This window comes from Ambystoma mexicanum, chromosome 14 (genome assembly GCF_040938575.1).
Source record: "Ambystoma mexicanum isolate Mex_15411 chromosome 14, UKY_AmexF1_1, whole genome shotgun sequence".
NCBI classification, from domain to species: Eukaryota; Metazoa; Chordata; class Amphibia; order Caudata; family Ambystomatidae; genus Ambystoma; species Ambystoma mexicanum.
Window position 1 is genome coordinate 629671880 of NC_090940.1, and position 24283 is coordinate 629696162.

Here is a 24283-nt window from a genome sequence, read left to right on the forward strand (position 1 = left end):
AAACTCTGGTAAATCTAGGACTGCCTTTGATTGGAATTGGCTTCAAGCTGGTTCAGTGATCTCCAGTTTTTTTGCTGGTAGTATCGACATCTTTTGTGAACAAAGTTAGCATGTAATGATACGAATTTAAGTTGCCAGAGCTTTGTGTGCAATATTAGATCATCTAGGCAGAACGCATTTGAGGAGTTGAGTAAAAACCTGCAAGACCGGTTTGATCCTTTTAAGTCTCTGCCACCTTCTTAGTCATAGAAAAATAAGCTCTGTTTACCGTGGCAGCAATGTAAATATTAGTTTGATTCAGTGGTATTAATAACAATTGCTGTCTGCATGTAACCTGTGGTTACTGTGCAGACATGGTGTATCCTGATTGGGGGCATCAAAGAGAACCCTATTCTTTAAGACTGCTGGCTTGGACAGGGCTATCTTACCCCAGAACAGAAGCTGTGCATCTTAGCTCATGAGTAGAGGTGTTTTGGGTTTGTTCAGAAATTCTTCCTGTGCCTGGTGTGTGCAGTTGGCAAGTAAGTTATGGGGCATTTTGACCTGCGCCTAGAACCCTGGGTTTGGGGTATGAACTTGAATTGCTAATGGATTCCTTCCTCCTGTAGATGGTTCATCTTTGATATTCTTTCTCCAGCGCCACCAAGTTGCTCTACTCTGTAACATGTCTGCTCCTCGCAGCACCACAGACCAGACTTCACGTTGGAACCGGAATAAGTTGAGCTGCTGCAGCCCATTACAACAGTTGCTTTTAGCCATGTAATTGGTATGCTTCTATCCCGGATCTGGTACAACTCGTAGATGACTAACTTAATGTTTCCTTTTCCCTGCATTTGTTTGTGGCATTTACCCCGGGGGCAAGGGACCCCTAACCCCATCTATGCCCCCAACCCTTTCCAAAACCCCAAATACCCTTATAACTTAAAGAAAATACCCTAACCCTGCACCACCCTAAAAATGACACAGAAAAAAGTGCCAAAACTCCTGCCATGAGTTGGCCCCTACCAGTTGGGCAGGTACCTCTAGACCTCCACTTAGCTCAGCTATTATTGTTACTGCATCATTCCTAACCTTGTGAAGGCCTCAGACTTCAAGCTCTGTACAGATTGCAGGAGACACATGTCTGTCTCGGACTCCCAGGTGATTTGCCTGTATGGCTTAGTCAAGAAAACGATATGCAGGATTGGGGGTCATGCCTATCCATGCACCCAAACACTGTTAGGGACCATGCCACAACATTGTTTATTTACTGCCACACAAGTGGCATGAAGACTCCTAAGTTTCTGGGTTCAGAGCAGATGATGTCAGTGGTGAGGAAGAACATTGCCAAGAAGAAAAAGAAACCAAGGAAAAGTTCTACTCCCTGAGTGATTCTTTGAGACATTCTTCTTTCGTCTTCAAAGAAGTGGAGTCATCACTTAGATTGCAAGACACTTCAGGAGATTCTACTCTGTAGGTACCATTGCCCAGACAATCCTCTACTCCAGAGGAATGGGAGGAGTTTTGTGCTGGACATTTTTGCCAAAGCCCTGGCAGTTTTGGCTTCACCAGCGACTGTAGAACCCAGCATGCTTGGTGAGACTGGCAGGGATTACTCTCGAGAGCACAACCATACTCCTACAAACTCTGCTCTGGCTATAGTGGGCATGGCTCTGACTGGGCACCATGCTACTCTATCTTAGGGCGCCACACTCCTGGCACGGTTCTCCTTGTCCCAGTACCATCAAAGTTGCTCGTTGTTGACAGAGCCGTTAATCCCCTGGAGTATGCCCTGCTCCAGATGGGCAAGTTTCTCACGAAAATACCTGCCACCTTTGATGAGGTTGGTGATCCTGTTGCATTCGGCCTTGAACCCATTACTCTGGTGGGACCCAAGACTTTCCAGAGTACTTTTACAGAAAAGGGGACGACATGTTGGATTAGGCAGTAAACCTGCAGTATGTCCGCGGCTTGGACACCTCTCCGGGGCAGGAAATCTTTCTGGAGCCAACTCCGGATAGGCTTCCAGCTTCTTTTCACAAGGTGATGGCTAGGGTTGCGGAGACACTGGGGTTACCTGAACCCTCCCGGCCCAAAGTTCAGTTCAAATGAACTGACATCTAGCATTACGGTCCTCCACAGGAAACCCTGTTCCCTTTCAACCAGGCTGTGGAGGTTTCAGTGTTGGCCTGGTAACAGCTGACATAGATCCCTGCAGTTGACCGAGACCTTGCGAATAATCGTTGTCTGGCGTTCTGATCTGGTGTTTTTCGACACCCAAGCTTCAAATGAGAGTTTGGCGGTGTAGGTTATGACGACGAACCGGACGACCACCTCTTTCCCAATGCTGCCTCCATAATAGAGGGAGCAAGAGACTGTGTGCGAGGGGGCGTCAAATACATTCATCAGGCAGTCTCGCTCTAATGGTCATGAATGTGTCTTGCGCTTTGGCCAAATGCTCCTGTGGACTCTGTAATTTTGTCTTGGAATGGCTGTGAAGATCACTGCCAGGAGAGATGAAGGGCTTCAAAAACGTAATAAATGATGACCATGAAGAATCACAACTGATTTTGCAGTCTTGCCTTGACACAGCAGATTGTGTGGCATGGGGTCGGTCCTGAAGAGGCACTTATGGATGAGAACCTCTGATTTTACTGTGGATGGATAGGGAAAGCTTCTGGATATGCCCTTTGGTGGGACCTCTTTGGGGTGAAGGCAGAGGAGTACCTTCAGAAATGTCAGGCATCTAAAGCCACAGCCAAGTCATTAGACCTGGGTGTTCAGCAACCCTCCTGCTCAGCTCCATCGCCCACTGTGCTAGGGGCTAGGCACCCTCCAGTAATTAATAGTTTGGCTACCTACCCCCTACCCCCATATACCACCAGGGCAGAGGGCGAGGAACACAAAGAGGTGTTATTGCCTTGTCGGGAGTTTACATAGCGACCCAGGGGCAAAACCTCTGAAGATGTCTTAAAAATTTTCACCCAGGTGGGAGGGAAACGTGCCCAGTTCTCAGAGTGGTATCATACCTCCTTCGATGCTTCGCCCTTACATGTTGTAAATTCATGTTACTGTCTCCTTTTGCTCACTGCCCTCTGGCCACCCTCCCTATGGCCACTCATTATCTCTGGCTCCTGTACAGTTATAGGAGGTCCGGGAGTTTACATAGCGACCCAGGGGCAAAACCTCTGAAGATGTCTTAAAAATTTTCACCCAGGTGGGAGGGAAACGTACCCAGTTCTCAGAGTGGTATCATACCTCCTTCGATGCTTCGCCCTTACATGTTGTAAATTCATGTTACTGTCTCCTTTTGCTCACTGCCCTCTGGCCACCCTCCCTATGGCCACTCATTATCTCTGGCTCCTGTACAGTTATAGGAGGTCCATCGGCTTCTAGAGAAGGGTGTTATAGAACTGGTTACTTATTCAGAAATAGGCAAAGGCTCTTTAACTTTCTGTTTTGGAAGAAGGGCAACAGCCTTAGTCCCATCCCAGATCTAATGATTTTGAGCAAGGACATGTTGGTCACCTTGGCCCCGCTCCTACAGGCCCTCGAAAAGCAGGACTGGTTGGTATCCCTGACTCTCCAAAATGCGTACGTCAATGTGCTGATTCATCTCAAACACAGGAGATACCAGATATTTGTAGTAGGGTCCGACCATTACCAATTCAGGGCTCATCCAATATGCATTTCATCAGCTGCTGGCCTTGGTAGCGGCTCACCTCAGTAGGGAAAAAATACACATCTTCCTCTTCATGGTTGACTGGCTTGGTCGTGGGGTGCAGCAGCTCCATATTTAGTAGCCATATATAGTAAACCTGATGTCCTGTCCGGGGTGGGACTTTGTGCCAGGTGCAGCCGACGTGATGTGCTGTACTCCCTCTCCCCTCACCAACCCCCCGGGTGGCGAAACAGTTTAAGAACAAATGGTGCTGCATATGGAATATCAAAGATGGGCAATCTGTTGGAGGATTACCTGTCAGAAAAACAATTTTTGAGGTAAGTAATTTCCAAGTTGTTTTTATAGGACAAATAGAAATTTCAACATTGAAATTGATTTAAGATCGTATTTATGAAAATGAATCCCGCCTTAGATGCCTTCCCATCATCAAGTAGCTACTTCATTGTATATGCTCCCGGATAAAAAGCAGAATTAATTGTATATTGTCATGGTACAAATACTTCAAGAGGATTAATTATTTTTCCACAGGAAGCCTTCTGTGGCTTTCCCAGAGCAATAAGGACCTGTTCTGTGTCAGTGATCAGAATCCGCAGTTCCGTCCTTCCACAGTGCAACTGCCCCAAGAAGCAGAGATGCTCCATTTTGCAGCCTGCCAGGATGCTGTCTGGGGTTTGGATGCCTTCGGGCGAGTCTTTATCAGGACGCTGTCCAAAAGTTGCCCAACTGGAATGCACTGGACACGGTTGGACCTCTCGCAGCTCGGTAAGGTTATCATTTTTCAAATATAATTTAACATGCCAGATTATCATTTATAAGTGTGCAAAAGGATGAGACTGACACACAGGTGGCATTGTTATTGCTATAGACTTTTATTAGCAATGAACATTAAGACAAAACCTAACTTAACTTAAGATAAATTGGGGCCTCGACCAAAAATAATGCAGAACACCGCAATTATTGGTCAACAGCAAACCTTCAGAGAGCATCGCAAGTTGCACTTCGACCGTCTTGCCACGAAATGGACTCCTTGGTAGATTTAATCCCAGGCGAATTTGAGGATTGGTTGAAGTGGTGGGCAGATTGTAGTTGGGCCATTAAGGGTAATTGTATGGTAAACTCCGAGAAAAGGCATTCAAAGTATTTTGATATTGTTATCTGGGACAGCAAACATAAAGTATGAAGAACAATAAGGAGTATTAGGCTCTCCAAGCTAACCGTGCAGGAGCAAATGGCCTCGGTAAAAAGGGAATAACATGGCTATCATAATTGGCTTAGACACTGGTGTTCCTCTATTACGAACGCTCAGTGGCAGCAAATGTTGGGGGCCCTTAGATCTAGGAATACTCATTCCCTATGGCAAATTTGATCACAAGCCAGGGGCGAAAGGGCTAAGATGATCGTAAACCCAATAAAAAGAGAAACCTGGGAGAACTACCTGAAATCAGTCGATGAAATTGGCCCTTGTGGCGCACTAGTTGATCCACACCCTGAGCACGGTGTCCTGTGAAAATCACATACAAGCGTATGGTTGAGGCTACAGTGAAATTAAAAAGCTTACGAGCACCACGCCCAATTGGGCTGGCCAATCTGGTTCTAAAGCATTCGCCTGAGGCATGGCCAACAATTCTCTTGGTTCTGTTTAAGAAAATCTGTGTCGAGCATCAAATACCGTCCTGATGGCAGCAGTCTGTGTTGATCCCAATTTATAAGAAAGGGAACCGAAAAGTCCCAGACAACTACAAACTGGTGTCCATGTTGGACGTAACAGGAACATTGTTCGGAACCTTTGTATTAACGGAATAGCAAAGCTGGGTCGAAACATCTGAAGTTCTTTACACATATCAGACAGGTTTTCGAACCAGGTCAGCAACAACCCACAACATATTGATGTTGGATATGTTATTGAAGCGGACCGTTTATGAAGACAGACCATCCTTATACGTAACCTTTGTTGACTTTAAAGCTGTGTTTGATCGAGTGGATCGTGAGAAACTGTGGCATATGCTACAGAAGATGGGATTCCCAGAATGGTTGGTGTATGCAATACTGCTGTTCTACAAGAACCCCCAAGTTAGAGTTCGCCTGGATAACGAAGGGAGTATGATGGTGTGATGGGCATTTGCCTGGGATTCAAGCAAGGGCGTGTGCTGGCACCTCTGCTGTTTAACCTTTACCTAACAGACCTGCCGGCCCGCCTGTCCACCTAAAATAGGGAAGGAAACTATTGGATGCAGGCTCTATGTGGACGACCTGGTGGTGGTTGACCACAAGCACAGTGGTATGAGAAACATACTAAATGGGTTATGTGAATATGCTTATGAAAATAAACTTGTTTAAACATCACCGAGACAAAATGCATGCTTCTAACAGGAAACCAGGTGTATAAGATGCCCATGATATCCAAATTGGGTAAAATTGAGGGGCTTAAAATGAGCAATAACAATCACTATTCAGAAATAATAGTGACCAAAACCAGAAAGGCATGCCAATTAATGCTGCTTCTTTGAAAAAAATGTGCCACTAAGACAGCAAGTTATACAATTATACAGTTCAGGGTATTTGAACACTTTACAAGCAGTGTTATAGTCCTATAATATTATATGGGCTTGAAGTATTATCTATGAGGGGCCTTGGCTGTCTGGATCGTTTGGAGAGTATATTTTGGCACAAGGCCCTAAACCTGGCAAATACAACCCTGATGGAGTACTTAAGACTTGAGCTAGGGATGTACCATTAAGTACTCAGTTGCTTAAGAAAAAGGGGTACTATATGTGAAGTCCAGTATGCCCATTGCTTAACGAGTTGGGGAAAAACTACAAACACGAAGTGGGTGGTCGAGGGAAAGTTTTAAAAACGTAAACTTATATTTGTTTTCAAACTACTAACTGGATACCACAGCCATAATCCTGGACCAATTTTGACTCAGTAAAGGCTTCCCTCTTTAGTAAGGCAAACATGTGGGATTGGACTAAAATGTACACCCATTTGTCCAACCTACGGAATTATAATGCGGTAGCACAGGTTACACATAGATGCATGAAAATGGAGGTATACCGGCTCCTAAGTCTGAGCCCGGCTGTACTAAATTTTGTGCTGAGACTTAGAAATAATCAACTTCTACTACTAATACTCACAGGCTTGCAATTGTGAATTCCAAGAGAAACGAGGATATGTCTGTTATGTAAATTAACTGACCACTTTAAAACAGCAAAGCATGTCATGATTGAGTGCAACATACTTGGCTTCGTTTATATGTGTCTTTTAGGAGGAGGAGTGTATAACTATGATACGATCAAATCAGAGTCTTTTGGGATATACTGCTTAAATTCGGAATCAAATGGACTGCATATGGCCCTTTATTAGGTTTGGAAGTCCTTGGGAAAGCTTTGGAAATCCCTTGAAACAGTAAAAGCAGTTAATTGAAGAGAAAGAGGACTTAGGAAGCATCACACAGAATGTGTAGGAATCGACTGTCAAACTCATGAATTAAATGTGGAGTTGAGAAATACATTTAGATTTTAGACTGGGAAATCCCTTTTAAGTGTTTTAAACATTTTAAATATATTTTTAGGTGCTTTGATTACTTAAATGATTTATATTTTTTATAAGAGTAACCATTGTTTCTGGGAGTGCTTTTCGTATTGTTCAGTTTAGTATTAATAATGTTGTGTCAGTGTGTATTTATTGTGATTTGATTAAATATTTGCATTTAATATGATATGTATCTTAATTTTGTTCAAGTTTTTTCAAACTATAAACAAATAAAGATGAATAAAATATTGAACTTGCAAACATTTTCTGTGAAAAAAGGGTTTTGTGTGAAAAAATGAAAGATTCAACTTCCAAGTACTTTGCAGAGAAAAGTCAAGAAGAATGTAAAATGGAGATGACGGCACAAGCATTCCTGTGGAAAAAGTTAAATCTATTTAGATTAGGCAAAATTCCAAGAAAGAAAGTACTGAAGAGAAAAGTGAGACACATCTTGGAGTCCTTGAAGCAGAGTTGTTCTCTATGCAGCATTCCAGCTCTTAGCAAAGGCAGTCAGGTCATCAGTCAGTGTCCAGAAGAGCAGAGGGCGACACACAGCAACCTGACCTTTCTCCCCAGGATTGCCAGCTCTGCAATTGTAAATTAAAGATTGTAGAGAGGGCGAGCCTAAGGGGTCTGGTGAGGTCAACCTGGGACCTTACACGTAGTCCTTCCTCTATTTCTGTGTGCTTCTCCAATGGGATTTAGAGAACCATTAGAAGGCTCACTAGAGGTTCTAGGAATAGTCGGTAGGGCTCTGCATCTCCTCCTCATCCAGTATTTGCCCACTGTATTCACTCTCAGTAGTCTTTGCTCTTCTTCGTTCCAGTATGAGCCAAGGATGGTCTCTTCGATAGTCCCTACTCTTCCCCTTGCTGGTGGAAGTTAAGTACTGGGTTTTGCAGAGACACATGGATGTCTGTGGTATTGAAATGAGGGATGAGAAGGTGGACCTCATGGACTGAGGGGAGGGGGAGGAAAGTTGGTGTGTGGGTGGGTGGAGGGTGAGGGATGCTGTACCATGTTCTCCCTAGATGGTCATCCTTGTCCCTAGAGGGGGAGTCGTTCCCCACGAGATCCTTCTGCTGCTTACCACCACCCCCAGGTGGACTATCTGCTAGCTGACACGCGTCCCTGGCTTCATGGGAAAGGTGCTCCCTCCCTCTGTCTGTGGTATTGAAATGAGGGATGAGAAGGTGGACCTCATGGACTGAGGGGAGGGGGAGGAAAGTTGGTGTGTTTGAGGGATGCTGTACCATGTTCTCCCTAGATGGTCATTCCTGTCCCTAGAGGGGGAGTCTTTCCCCATGAGATCCTCCTGCTGCTTACCACCACCCCCAGGTGGACTATCTGCTAGCTGACTCGCGTCCCTGGCTTCATGGGAATGGTGCTCCCTCTCGAGAAGAAGTGACGACATCTAAGGATTCGTCACACATTGTTCAAAGTGTTCAATGATTTTGGTCTTCTCTCCATTTTCAAATTGCAATCTGCATATGGACAGGCTAGCAGAAGCCTTTGGCACCTTGATATCTACAGTGACCTTGTTACTCCTACGTCCCGGGACCTTTGCAGCATACTGTATGGGCGTCTCGATACAGGGACGCGATCGGTACCATTTTGCCTTGTAAAAAATGCTTCACCTTTTTAAATTTGTAGCGTGTGAGGACCCATGCCCCTCTAGCCCCACCCATCAGCCCCTCACCCCAGTCCCTCACCTCAGTCCTCTTTTCCGCTCGTACCAGATCGGGCCTAACTGGAACAGCGCTTGCATTTTTTTGCTGCGCATGGTTTTCCCCTAGGTTTTTTTCTTCTTTTCACTGCCCTCTGGCGCCTCACTCCCTGGCGTATCTCGGCTCTGAGCAGGTTTTCCAGGTGTTCCTTCTGCGAGCAGTCCTTCCTAGCTTCAGATCCCCCATTTTCTCTGTTTACAGTGTGTGGGGGTTGATCACCGGTGGGATTCTTGCACGGCCTGCAACGCCTTGACTCCACATTCTCTGAAGAAACATTGGGCGCGTTGGAAGGAAATCTTTTTGGTGTCACTGCAGGAGCACCTCAAGGCCTTCACTCAATGGAAATCAGACGCAGGTAAGTCATATATTTCAAATTTATTTTTATAACCTAATCGATTAGGTTTTTTTATACATACTTATTCCATTTGTACAAACCATCCAGCTCTTACATGATTAGAAAGAATAAAACAGTCACCAGGGGCCGACCAATTCTAGTATGATTTGAAATTAAGTCAACCGTGAATTAGTACAGAATGATTAATTGCCACTTCCGAACAAATTCTTCACATTGCTCACACGTACAAAAGGAGGAGCATTTACAAAACGGCAACCATAAGCACGTAGTGTGCCAGTTCAACTACTCTCGTCACTTCTCCACGGGGATGGCGGGGTCCCTTTCCTTGAGACCAGGATGGTGAGGATGTTACCCGATAGTCCCCGTGGGGGTGGTACTTGGTGGCAGTATCTCATGGGAAGAGACCTCCCCTCTGGGGACAAAGGAGAACATGTGAGGAGAACACGATATATCCACCCTCCACCCATGCCCTATACACTCCTTCACTCCTTAAGTCCCACTCCCATCACAAACTCTAAGAGTAGGCCCATGTACTTCTGTAACATATGTAAGATTGACATAACCAATTGTATTGGGACGAAGAAGATCTTTGAGAACCCTGAGGGTTTGCCTGACCCAAGTGCTGGGATGAGGTGTCCCGTGGAGGAATAAGGACGGACATGACAATGACAGTTACACATGTTGATGTTGCGCCAGGGTGGAGCCTGTCATACAAGGAATACCGGAAAAGGACTTCATGTCTTCAGCCTGCAACTAACGCGGTTGTTTCAAATCGCGTCCAGAGAAGAACCAGGCAAAGTAACGGACGCAGGCGAGCAGCCGTGGAAGTCCACAGGAGGGTCCAGCTAGAAGCGACCTACCCTCTAATCATGACAAACTGTGCGGTGGTGCGACCGTGTGGTCCGGACGTTCTGGTGACCGCATCAAGACTGCGAAGCAGAAAAGCGGAGCACAGACTAAACCAAGCACCAGATGGACTGGGGGAGAAGGAACACTGGTGCTGCCATTGAGACGCCTGATCCCAGGAAGAACCAGACAGCTAACCAATCGCCGTGATGGGTACAGTGAAGTTCAGGAGGCCTGGTAGGGACATGAGACAGGCAGCGACATGGTCCTGCATCCGAGGAAAGCTTACTCTGCCCAGTGGCCTAACAAAACCACTGACCACCAGAAAAGGATCTGCAATCCGAGCGTGAAGATTGAGAGAGTCGGTTGAGAATAGAAAACAACAACTATCTGAGACAGGAATAGAAAACCACAGAGAAGTCTGGGATCCATATCAGAATCATTTTAAGAGTCATCTTCGTCATGGCAGTACTTGGCGAGTTATTAAGTGAAGTGGGCTGAACCGAAGAGTGAGGGAAACCAGGGTCTGGGGCCCAAATCAAGAAGTAAACAAAACAATTAGAACTATAGAGTCCTCTTTTTTTAGGGGGCTGTGTGGCAGAGGACCAAATGCAAGCATATATATATAAAGAAAATGCCACAACAGCTACCCGCCTACACACGTGCTGGATGTGTTTAGTTGCAACAAGTGCTATCGTTCATGTCAATCAATAAGTGAAGACAGAAAGAACAGAGATAAACATTTTAATTTATAAATGTAAAAACACTCAAAGTTTAAAAAACATTTAGAGGAAATCAGTATTTTCAACCAACCAAAGCAAACACAAACATCATGTTTTAACAATGTTGTGAGGTGAGTAAGGGTGTGAGGTGAACATATATTTTATTTCATATATCCTCGACTCATCATTAAAGGATAGTTCTGGGACTTTTTTTTTATTGTCCCTACGGTTCGGCCATGTGTTTTTAAGCATAACTCGGTAGATCGTAGAAAACTTTCCTATGGACCTTACCCGACTTTTCGTCCATTAACGCACTCGAAATCAGCCGCCATTTTCTGATAATCCTATCATTTCCCCCCATCGACCTGGCTCACCTGCTTTTGCGGCACTAAATCAAATCCCCCGCCCCTGAAACAGACTTTATCAAAACATTCATATTCCCCGCCTCTATCCGTGACGTGACTGTGCTGCGTAGGCAAACACGCCCAGGCGTCTTCTACGCGACTCCACACAGAACCCGGAAATCAACACAGATCAGCTCACAACACAGCGCGCCACAATTGGGAATATGAAACTCTACTTTTAAATCAAACCGCAAGATTGTAAATTTGGTAAAGTACATTTATTTGACATCAAATGTTTTGAGAATATTCAGCGATTTTCATTTTTATTTGCTCACGTTCCAAAAAGTTTGTTTTGAGGCACGCGATGTTCCTTTGCTGTACACAGGGTCTTAGATCATCTCACAATACAGTGCCACAATTCGGAATATGAAACTGTGGTTTAAAAGCAAACGGCAAGATTGTACATTTGGCAAAGTACATTTATTGGACATCAAATGTTTAGAGAATATTCAGCGATTTGCATTTTTCTTTGCTCTCGATCCAAAATAGTTTGTCTTGAGGCAAGCGATGTTCGTGTGCAGTACACAGGGTGTTGGTTTACAATAAAATAAGCTCTTCGGTCGCACTGATAATCGCATGGCTGTTCCAACAACGAGGCACTAGGCCACCACAACGGTCTGTATGTTGCATCTAGCCGTTAGTACCGCGTAAGGGCATACTTGTACTTGGCGATCGTCCCATAAAATGGTCAGGGTGGTAACGTTGTTCACGCGGAGAAGCAACTGGCGGTTGAAAAAGCCATCCGCCGGTGTCTGGTACTCGTGACACATACAATAATGAAGGATGTACCTGTTTTAAAAACATAAAAAATGAAATTAGTCTCACCATCAGATCTTTATTAAAATTATTCATTTTATATATTAGGTCGGGAAATTATTTCATAGCTAGGACAGTGCAACTGGGTATTATACGTCATTTCCAGTAACCCACCCCCTCTCCTCCGCCTTTTTCAGAGCCGCCTGAGCGCCAGTGGACCACTTCGTCACTGATATGATATAATATGGCATTTGCAACGCGCCTATACACAAGTGTTTCAAGGCGTGGCGAGGCAGGGAGGGGGGGGAACAAGGAGAAGACAGACAACGATCCTACTAGGCCAGGTGTCATTCAGATCGCGCAAGTGCAGGGGTAGGGGGAAGGTAAAAGTGCAAGGGGAAGGGGAGGGGGGAAGTGGAGTACAAGGTAAGTAGCATAAAATAATAAATACATAGGGCCAGCTGGTGGCGAGTGCAAGGTAAGTGCAGAACAAGTGCTGGGAAGGGGGGGCTGTAGGATACTGAGACAGTCCCCCAGTGCAGGGGTTGACAGCGAGGCAGTGCAGGTGGAGAGTGGAAGGGCCCAGGACCGAGGTCGCAGACAGTGGACCAGTTGTAGCAGGGGAGAGGGAGAGAGAAAGCAGAAGCAAAGAGGAAGGTTTTGAGGTGCTTCCGTAAAAGGAGATGGTTCTCCTCAAGATAGTGCGCGGTACAAAACAATATGCCACATAGAACGAACAAGTACAACTTAACCCGTCTTTAAAGCTACTGTATAGTAATTAAATTGCGGTATAAACTCATCTAAAGAGTTACTTACATTATATTTGCATTTTCCATTGTGTCTGTGCGTAGGGCAGCCCCGAAATACCACTCCTTCTATGCCGACGTTATTTCTTCTAATGAACGAACATTAAATGGCTATCGTTTCTGAAATTTTATTCATTATCGTTTCTTACGTTATTGCACCACACCCCCAAAAAGAAGTCTTTCGGGATGGTCCCGGCCTGTCAAGGTCAAATAACAATAGAACCTTATACTGAGTCGTGGGCCATTCCGGCACCCGAGCAAAAAATCAAAGCAGCTGACCTTCACTTTGAACGAGCACACATTCCTAGTTAGCTACATTCAGTGTAAGGCCATCTCACAGGACTTGAAATTTACACTCCATCTTTGCATTTTGTCTGCGTGCTTTGCAGCCCCAGAGAACCATAAATACGGAGACATTCTATATTTTTTGAAAAATGATTTATATTACTGTTTGGTTTAATTTAATGCGCAAATGAACAAGGTTGGATAGACACATTGCATGTACACTGAGCAATCACTTTTATTTACACAATACATAGCTACACATATTCAATGGGCCTGTGACATGAGGAGACTCGAGAGCAAAGTCACAGGTGACACCCGGGTGGTTCGGACTACTGCACGGTGAAGGGAGGGGCAACGGTGGAGAGACACATTGCATGTACACTGAGCAATCACTTTTATTTACACATTACATAGATACACATATTCAATGGGCCTGCGACATGAGGAGACTCCAGAGCAAAGTCACAGGTGACACACGGGTGGTTCGCACTACTGCACGGTGAAGGGAGGGGCAAGGGTGGAGAGACACATTGCATGTACACTGAGCAATCACTTTTATTTACACAATACATAGCTAGACATATTCAATGGGCCTGCAACATGAGGAGACTCGAGAGAACAGACAATCAAATTACAATCATTTAAACCGTGATGTGTATTTCTCAATGAGCTCTGCTTTAGGTGGACATGGAACAGAGGCAATGTTGGGTGGCAATGCAGTTGTCCCCTGCACAGGTTCGTTCACAACTCCATGTATGTGCCTATCTAGGACATCAACAATAAGTCTCTCAATAAACTCATATTGCATATCCTCAAACACTGGTTTGATCACCCATTGTTTACTTCTTTTAGTGAAGGCCTTATTGTAGCGAAGCGTCCCTAAAGTTCCGGTCGTCCTACTTTGTTGACGGCCAACATTATGGTTATGTGCCAAGACCGCTAGAAGAGTCCGATTTTTCATGCCCTCCATGCCGAAATGCAATCGTTTTGGCCTGTACTTTAGGCACATATTGTGGAACACCTCCAAATCTCCTGTGTGGCAGAATTCCGTGAGTCCCCTCAAATCTCTTGTTATAGTTTTATCAAATACAATCTTTTCAAAGGCTTTGTGAGTGGGTGATGAAGGAATCAACCACTTCTTCTTCCGTGCCTCCTCTGTGGACAAATGGCCATGTTCACAATTGTGGAAATGTTGGTTTGTGGTCCAGCGGTGAACGTTGCTACAGTGTAGCATTACTGACCGCCATTTTTCCAGTAGAATTTCCAACGACCCTCCACATGTTTTTGAGCTCCACCAAAGATGGTTGCTGATTGACTTGGACCACTGTGAAATACTTTGCATATCTTTTTTTTACCTGCAGCCGACATTTTTTTATTGATTGTTTTTGCAAGATGCCAAACGTCAAATTGGTGATTTATATTTTTGTACTCTTCTCTCATTGTCTTGGCAATTGAAACGTGTCTGTCCGTGGCTATCAGGTCGATCACCATTCCCCGCAATTGTAGTTCTTGCAATGATGCTACAAAGCCAACTTTCTCCATGGCCACTGAGGATGTGCTTTGTGACACCTGCACGACCACCGAACTCACAATTTCCTTACTTTCCATGTCCTGAAAGTGGTAGGTGCAGTACTTGGCTGAAAATCCTGGGCTGTCGGACTGTCCATCACCGGCTAGCCTGAACCGTTTGCCCGCGAATGTACTATCAATAGACATTTTTTCCATTCTCCAAGCTTCGTTAATGGCTGAAAATAGATAATCGGTTTGGTATTTGTAGAACTGAGTTTTCGCAATGAAATGGATTCCCACAAACTGAAAGAAAGACTCTAACTTTTTAAAACTTGAACCACTAAAAAGTGCAGCCGCTGCACAAAGTAGATTGCCTGCTGGCAGTTGTCCCAGCATGGGTTGTGCAGACCATGAGAAAGGATGATATTTTGTACAGGTGGCATGTATTTTAAGGTTAGTGCCTCGAATTGCACGAGTCACATTAATCAATGGCTCCCCACATACTTCCCCACCAACCGAATGCCCACATTTCATCCGAATAATAATATCAATCAAACAACTATCGAATACAATGAATTTGGCCTCTTTCCTTATACTGTCACTCTGCATCCCAGCTGGTTCGGCCTGTAACGTTGAGGACATGTCACTCACATGAAAGGTAGAATCTCTGATATCGTCTTCCGCTATGTTCAGTGATATTGATGGTGTTTCATTGTCGTCCACTTCATTCTCTTCCATCGCAACATCTGTTCCTTCTCCGGCGATGGGTGAATAAAACAATTTCTTCAACTTTCTCGCGGTCTTAGTTTTTGCGGGTGTGGATTCTGTAATTTGATCTCCGACTGCATCCGAACTACCAGGAGGACATTCACTATCAATGGCTGGTGGTGGTATAGCTCCGTTGTCAATCACTTCATATTCTTCCCATTGGCACGATGCATCTCCAGTCTCAAGTCCCTGCCAAAAGGTTTGACAAGCAACATCTCTCGTTCGCTTCACTGTCTGTGTAGATCTAGTTCGTACACCCACTCCCAACTAGAGGACAGATTGGAAAAGGGATGTTCAGTTTAAACACAACTTACAGTATTGAACTATTAACAGTGAAAAACAACATAATATAGTGACCAGGACACTAACCTTCTTTTGCTTTCTTTTCTTTGAAACTTTCTTGCCTGGAACTTCAACATCAGGACGCTGTTGCTCCGACTCTTGTGTGCATGTCTCCACTTCCTCTTGCGCTGCAACGACTATATTTTCATGATAAGCACATCCATCACGCACTGACGCTCCATCGACTCCCTGAAACATAGAACTTTCATTAGTATGTATAATAATATTGAAACCACAAAATGTACTTGGGGACCAATACCCACGTACATCTCAATAGCAAAACAGGAATGAACGCTTTGTGTAGAACATTCAAACGACAGTTATTCACGCATAGTTGATCTAGTTAGATGGAACTGTCAAGATCCATACCTCGGGCTCCTCATAGACTTCCATTGATGATATTATTGAAGATGATGCTTCAGTAACTCCCTGAAACACAGTAATTGCATTAGTATGGTTTTCTATTTTGTTAAAAAGAACATAAACTTTGTGCAGGCGTCAACGGCTCATCTAAATAGACCTGCACAAATGATCAGTTGTCTAAAATAAATAATGGATATGTAAATATGATTCGATTTGCTTGATCGTATGAAGTTTCACCACCCAGAGATCTGCATCAACTACTAGGGGTGATGTTCTTGTAGAAGAAGCTCTGTCATCTCCCTGAAACATAGTACTTGCGTTAATAAAGAAGGAAGTATAGCGGATGTAATCACGTCATATGATTTCGCTTGATCGAACTGTCAGTATCCATACCTCGAAATGCATAAGAACATCAAGGGACGATGTAACTGCGGTGCACACTTCTGCAAGCTGTTGCGCCGACCCGTAACTGCATGCTCCCCCTTCTTCTTGGACTAATGCTCCATCGACTCCCTGAAACATAGGACTTTCATTAGTAATGAACACAATATTGAAAAAAGAAGACACGTAGGAGGGCGACGACAGAAGGACATATCAATGGCTAAAAACGAAAGAAACATTGTGTGTAACAATCACGCTACAAGAATGCAAGATCTGATGATCTCCATCGATGGAACTGTCCGGAAACGTACCTCGAGCATCTGAGTGACATCAACGGTTGTCAATACGTTGGACTCTTCAGCATCTCCCTGAAAGACAGTACTTGCATTATTTTGGATAACAATAATTATAACTGAAAACAAAGACTAGAGGACGAGTACAAGGGTGTACCATTAGGTAAAATAATTACACGATAAATTAAAACTATTGATTTACATGCCTAAAACAAGTCAGTGGCAGAATAGCCAAGTAAGATTACCCGATAGGCGCTTGAAGTGGCTGATGACTGCAATAACGACACGGATGGAGAATCTTCCGCCTTCATATTGAGTGGATACATAAATGGGGAAATTATTGTTAGCTAATGCTACACACTACCGCAAGGCCGAGAGATAAATACGTAAACTTGACTCACCAGTGGAGGGATGTGGACGAATAGAGTGGGAATAGCGGTTGAGAGCAATTTTCGCCTCGCTCGCGGTGTGTTCTTCTTTATTAGCAATGATGTGGAGTACATGTCTGAGCTAAAGTGCCTGTTGCAGATGCGGTATCGATCACCCCTCTTGTCCGCAAAGACTTCTAGGACTCTACTTTCAAGCTCAGACGGTGGATATCCGCAATATCGGACCCATTCTCTTATCTGATCTATTGTTTTAGGGAAAACATGCATTATAGTACCTTCAGATTTATTATGGGTCTTCGAAGGGTAACCGCCAATGGAACAGGCAGGCATTGTGGAAAGTTCTGAAAAGTAAAGATCAACAATTCTCTATGAATACCAATGTGTTAAAAAATTAAATGACGCATAAAAGGTTCAATGCAAGGTTCGTATTTGAATAACTTTAAAAAAATAGAAAAATAATTTGACTAAACTCAGAACATGTGACTAGTTACTTGCATGTACTGTCTTGAACGAAAAGAAATTGGACGCAAAATGATTATGGTACATGGCCTTACCTTGACGAACAAACAGTTAGATGCAGGGATCAGAGTAGTTTCTTGTCGTAGAACAGGGAGCAGTTCACAGGTTGCAAACTGACGAGTTTCCTCTAAGTGGTCACGGAAGTTCACAGGGACGAAGAGCAGATAACCAGCACCTTCATGGGTTGACTAGCAAAGCGCAAAGAAGTTCTCATTAGAAATATGAAGTGGGTTATAAAGAATTCGAAACAGGGGTGTGTTTGTGAATGAATGACGTGTATATGTCGTGGCATTATGCGGTTTGCAGGGGGCCGTCCAGCGTGAGGGGGGATGCTTGGCAGGAGACACGGGGTCTGGAGGTATACATGGGAACAACAACCCATGCTCTATAGACCACTTTGAAGTGTACATGGTCTTTGGCACCTCTTGGCCTTTATCGCTCCCTGACAGCTCCACTTGGCAGCACAAGTACCCCGGTGTGAACTGCCTTTGAAGGGGCGGGGGGTGGATTGGGGCGGTGGTCGTGCAGACAAGACACAGGAAGACTCGTGAATGGAGACACACTTCTCCAGCATGGGGTCTGGCATGGATTCACATGCTCATGAATATTCCCCGTCGTCAGGCTGGGAATCCTCGGTAAAGAAAAAACCAGTATCAGTTTCGTTTCTGATCTGTCTTTCGTAGTAATAACCAATCACTGGTCTCTGCGTCATACTGACCACAGCCAATGACTGCCCTCTACCTAAGCACCGCCTCTGGCAGCCATCTTCAGATTTTTACTGCACGTTCATGTGTTGGGATCCTCGTGCTATTGCTCTCGAGCGTTAGTGCTATTTTTTCACGTTTTTTTCTCAAAACTTTGTTTTTTCCGGTCAAAAGAGCCTCAAGCTCCACCGACTCTCCATCCGATCAACGGGGACCCGTGTCGGATCCGTCTGCGCCCCTCAAGGGTGAAGATTTCGTCAAGCTACGTTTGGAGGACTCCAGAAGCTTCTCAGGCCCGGACATGGCCCAGGAGAAGGGAAGCTCGACGCCCGGAAAGCTGTTCAGGGTCTGCCCTGGATGCCAGCTGCAGAACGTCTTTAAGGAGGACGAACACTCCTTTTGTCTCTACTGCTTACATGAGGACAAGACGCACGTGGAGAAGGACTGTGCGTTTTGCGGCAATATGTCGGAGCGGACCATGAAGGACCGCCACCAACGTCTCGCCAACTGGCTGGAAGGGAAGAGCCCGTCAGGCGAGAAGAAGAGGAAGAAATCCGAGCGGTCTTCTAAGACCTTTGAGGATGCCCCGGCGACGGGGGTCCAACACAAGGCCAAGCACCGCGAGTCCGCTGGCACCGGGAGCGCCGAACGGTCGGGCTCTACCGGCGCCAGGCAGGGCGCACCCTCCCCGGCACCTTCAGCCACGAGCCAACGCTCTGGGTCGGGTAAGAGGAAGGGTGAGCACCCGGCGAAGCTCCTGGAGAGGCCCCGGTCGAGCTCGAAGGCCCCATCGGAGGGGGAGCGAGGCAGTGTCCCTCCCCTCAAGGATAAGGCGGTGAGCGCACCTAAGGTGGTGAAGGCCTTAATCCATCCGGCCAAGCCCTCTATCGATACTGTCGCGGCGGCCCTGGCTCAGCCTGTGGAGGCTACACCAGTGGTGGCGACCTCGGGGCTCAGAGTCTCCCTGCCACCTCGGAGGGAGTCCTCTTTTGTGCCCATCGATAGGACCCCCGTGAAATCCCCGGCGGGGAAGAAAAAGGGGGGGCAGGGCGTCGTAGATTCGGCTTCAGAGGAAGAGCTGATCGAGGTCTTAAGCCACGGCCTTGGCGTGGATGAAGACTGGCCCGTCGGGATGGATCCCGACGCAGGTGACGACGACAGCGTCGAGGGTGCCGACGGGGCCCCTGATCGCCCGTCGGATTCCCCTCTGCCAGCGCTGCAAGACAACTCGGCGGCCATTTTGTTGGCTATACAGTCCTTATGCTCAGAGATAAGGACAAGACTACCGTTGCCGACGGAGGAGCCTCTCCCGTCGGGGGATCCTGAACCGGGACCTTCGGGTGTTCCCCCTCCCAAGAAAAGAAGGATTCACCCTCCACCTCCTTTTCAGCCGTCGCGACCCGTCCAGCCCTCCTCCCCGTCCACCCGAGGGGATGATACGGAGACTGACAAGGCAGCGACGGGTACGGACGACGAGGTATACGACGAGGATCTCCCGTCGTCACCTCCCACCAGGGCCTCTCCGCCCGACGAGATTGGATCGTTCCACTCCATGATCGCCAGGGCATCCGAGCTTTTCCAACTCTGCCCTGAGGAGAAGAAAAAGGAAGGATTCCTTTATCAACGGCGCGAGGCCAAGAGGAAGACGGTCCTCGCGGTGCCTCTACTGGACGACATTTGGGATGGGGGCCTCGCCCTCCTCAAGAACCCTTCCACGACGCCAGCTAGAAGAGACCGGTACGAAAAGAAGTACCGGGTCCCGGACGCGGCACCCCTGTGCCTCCGGGCGCAGCCTACCCCGGACTCCGTCGTCTCCGCGGCGGCCAGGAAGAAAGCGTGGGGGGGTGCGGCCTCCACATCGACTTCCCCACCGGACGGCGAGGGAAAGAAATTGGACGCTATGGGACGCAGGGTCATCTCGTCTGCAGCGACGACGATTAAAGCGGCCAACGCCTTGGCTATCGTGGCCCGCTACGACAGGGAGCTATGGTACAAACTGGCTCCCCTGCTGGACTTCCTACCGGACGACAAGAGGGCGGATGCCCTAGAGATCCTACAGGAAGGTGAGGTGGCGTCGGACCACGCCATCACTATTGCGACGGACATCGCCGACACTGGATTTCGCCAGTTGGGCAACGGCGTGTGCCTTAGGCGGCGTGGATGGCTCAAGGCTACGGACTTCCGTCAAGACGTACAGACCAGAGTCCTGGACATGCCGTTCGATGGGAACAACCTGTTTGGGAAAGCAGTGGATGATTCCCTTCAGGCCATTAAAGCGGACACTGAGACGGCCCGGGCCCTTGGGGTTCTACAGCAACGACGGACGCCCTTTCGGAGCAGCGGAGGCAAGGGCGCCTCGAAAAGTTCCGGCGGCGGTTTCTCTACCTACCGTCAAGCGGCGCGCTCGTCGTCTCAAGAGGCCTACAGAGGACGAAGCAAGTCTGGAGGACCCCGCCGTCGTCGCCAAGGAGGTCAAGGCGGCAAAGCCTCGTCGAAACAGGATTGAACCGGCCGTTGGGTCGGGCCCCCACCGAAGCACCCCGGTGGGAGGCCGGCTGGCGAGCTTCGTTAGCGTGTGGGAGTCCATCTCCACCGACCGTTGGGTGCTGGACGCCTTGGCCCGGGGCCACGCGCTCGAGTTTCAAAGAAGGTGCCCGCGCGTCCCCCCCATGGCCAGGAGAGAGCTTCACGAACCTCAGCTTCTCCAGGAGGTACAGGCGTTGCTCAGGAAGGGCGCCATCGAACTCGTCCCAAAGAGGCTTCGGGGCTCCGGAGTTTACTCGAGATACTTCCTCGTGAAGAAGAAGACGGGAGGATGGCGCCCCATCCTAGACCTGCGACGTCTGAACAAGTTCATCAAGGCGCAGAAGTTCCGGATGGTCACCCTCCAGCACGTCCTGGGTCAGCTGGAGGAAGGAGACTTCCTGTCGTCGTTGGATTTGGAAGATGCCTACTTCCATATTCCCATCCTAAAGGGGCACCGAAAATTCCTCAGGTTTGTGGTCCAAGGGCGTCACTACCAGTTTAAAGCCCTCCCCTTCGGACTACGGTCGGCACCCAGGGTATTTACCAAGTGCCTTGCACCGGTGGCGGCGCAGCTGCGCCGCAAGGGGATCCACGTCTACCCCTACCTGGACGACTGGCTCATCCGAGCCAAGACGAGGGAGCTCGCCGTGGACCAGACGGCAAGGACCGTCCAACTTCTCACAGACCTGGGATTCTCCGTGAACTACGCCAAGTCCCACCTGGTACCCGCGCAAAACGCACTGTTTCTGGGAGCGAAGCTCGACACAGTGTCCCTTCTGGCCTCCCCGTCGGAGGAAAGGACCAGGTCCATCCTGGGCAAGGTACAGCGGATGTTGGTTTCCGACGCGGCCACGGTGAGGTCCATCAAGTCCCTCCTCGGAATGATGTCCTCTTGCATCTACCTCATTCCCATGTGCAGGCTCCGGATGCGCCCGTTGCAGGAGTTCCTGGACGCGCGCTGGATCCAAACGACGGGCGGCTTCGAGGAGAGGATCACACTCCACAAGAGTTTCCGCCGAGCGGTCCGGTGGTGGGGCACCCGCGCGCATCTGACGGCGGGCATGGACTTCCAGACCCCAGACCACCAGGAGACAGTGACCACGGATGCCTCCCTGGAAGGGTGGGGAGCGCACACCGAAAATCTGCACGCGAGAGGCCTCTGGCTCCCGACGGAGAAGTCCCTCCATATCAATGTCCTGGAGCTCCGTGCAGTGTTCTGGGCCCTCAGGTCCTTCCTTCCGTCCCTCAAGGGCAAGGTGGTGAGGATCTTCACCGACAACACCACCATCATGTTTTACATCAGGAAACAGGGCGGAACCAGGTCCCCAGCACTGTCCAAGGAGGCGCAGGACCTGTGGCATTGGGCAGTCGCCCAAAGGATGTTTCTGGTGCCGTTTCATCTGGCAGGGATAAAAAACACCATCGCCGACTCACTCAGCAGGGAGCTGCGCTCGTGCCACGAGTGGGAACTACGGCAGGATCTAGTGGATCGCCTCTTCCGACGGTGGGGCAAGCCCCAGATCGACCTGTTTGCGACGGCGACGAACTCCAAGTGCCGGAGGTTCGCCAGCAGGTTTCCCCAGGCGAGGAGCATGGGCGATGCTTTCTCGTTCCCCTGGGAGGGCCTGTTCCTCTACGCGTTCCCTCCTTTGCCACTGCTAATCCGGCTCGTCAACCAGCTCAAGAGGTCACGGTGCAGGATGATCCTCGTCGCACCTGCGTGGCCGAGGCAGATATGGTTCCCGGACCTTCTGGACTTGTCAGCGTCCCCGCCAATCAAGCTGCCGGTGGACGCGGATCTACTCTCCAGGGAAGGAGGCGCCATCCTCCACCACGACCCGAAATCGCTGAACTTGCAGGCCTGGCTCCTGCAGCGCTAGAGTTTGGAGGATACGACATACCGGCCGACTGCAGAGAGGTTCTTGCAAAGGCCAGGGCATCCTCGACTCTTAAATGCTACGGACACAAATGGAAGAGGTTATCTGTCTGGTGCCACGCACAGAAGATTAACCCTCTACGGATTACGGCTCCCCAGGTACTGCCGTACCTGCTGACGCTGGCCAAAGCTGGACTGGCACACGCGTCCATCAAGATTCATCTTGCTGCGATCTCCCGATGCACCAGAACCACTGGCCGGACGTCCCTGTGGTCTCATCGTCTGGTGAAAGAGTTCATGAAGGGACTGTTCAGATCGTTCCCGCCGGTGAAGGCGCCGGCCCCGGCGTGGGAGCTCAACGTGGTGCTGACCAAGCTCATGGGACCTCCGTTCGAGCCTCTGCACTAGGCCCCGTTGAAGTTTCTGTCGTGGAAAACAGCGTTTCTTGTGGCCATCACCTCCGCACGACGGGTGGGAGAGATCCAGGCCCTTTCCTGCAAGGCCCCGTACTTGACTTTTCACGACACGAGGGTAGTGCTCAGGACGCACCCCTCCTTCATGCCCAAGGTACCGTCGGACTTCCATCTCAACGAACCCTTGGTGTTGCCTGTGTTCTTCCCGTCGCCTTCGTCGCCGGCTGAGAGGACTTTGCACTCGCTGGATGTGGCTAGAGCGCTGAAGTTCTACGTGGACCGCACGAAGTGTTTTCGGAAGACGTCACAACTCTTTGTGAACTTTGGACCTGTCAATCAGGGGAAGGCTCTCTCGAAGGCTTCCATTTCCAGATGGCTCTCCGGCTGTATCATGTACTGTCATCGGTTGGCAAACCGACCGCTGCCTGGCCGTCCGAGAGCCCATTCCACCAGAGCGATCGCAGCTACCACGGCGTTCCTTTCTGGTGTCCCCCTGCTGGACATATGCAGGGCTGCTGCGTGGAGGTCGACGCACACCTTCACGAAATTCTACTGCGTCGATCGGGATTCCAGGGAGGAGTCCAGGGTCGGCCAAGCAGTGCTGCGCAACCTGTTCGCCTGAGGTGAGCCTGGTGAGGAGGTAAGATGCTTAATGTTGAGTTTGATGTAATGCTTAATGTTGAGCCTTTGCCACCTCCCGTGGTTGTGCATGTGTGTACTGCTATGTATTCTTTATTCATGAGCATGTTAATCCATGCCAGACCCCATGCTGGAGAAGGAACAAGTTACTTACCTGTAACTGTTGTTCTCCAGCATGGGTCTGGCATGGATTCACATGCGAACCCTCCCGCCTACCCCTCTGCGGCTCTTCACTTGGTCATACTGCCACTTCACGTGCTTCCAAATCTGAAGATGGCTGCCAGAGGCGGTGCTTAGGTAGAGGGCAGTCATTGGCTGTGGTCAGTATGACGCAGAGACCAGTGATTGGTTATTACTACGAAAGACAGATCAGAAACGAAACTGATACTGGTTTTTTCTTTACCGAGGATTCCCAGCCTGACGACGGGGAATATTCATGAGCATGTGAAGCCATGCCAGACCCATGCT

The 24283-nt window shown here is 48.2% G+C and overlaps 1 protein-coding gene across 3 annotated transcripts in view; it reads left to right on the forward strand.

Moving 5' to 3' along the window:
* Positions 1-24283, forward strand: part of TECPR2 (tectonin beta-propeller repeat containing 2) — an 879235-nt gene that overhangs the window by 551415 nt on the left and 303537 nt on the right. For all 3 annotated transcript variants that reach the window (XM_069638097.1, XM_069638099.1, XM_069638098.1), the window contains one exon: positions 4190-4423. In XM_069638097.1, coding sequence (XP_069494198.1) covers positions 4190-4423 — 234 coding nt within the window. The remainder of the gene's footprint in view (positions 1-4189; positions 4424-24283) is intronic.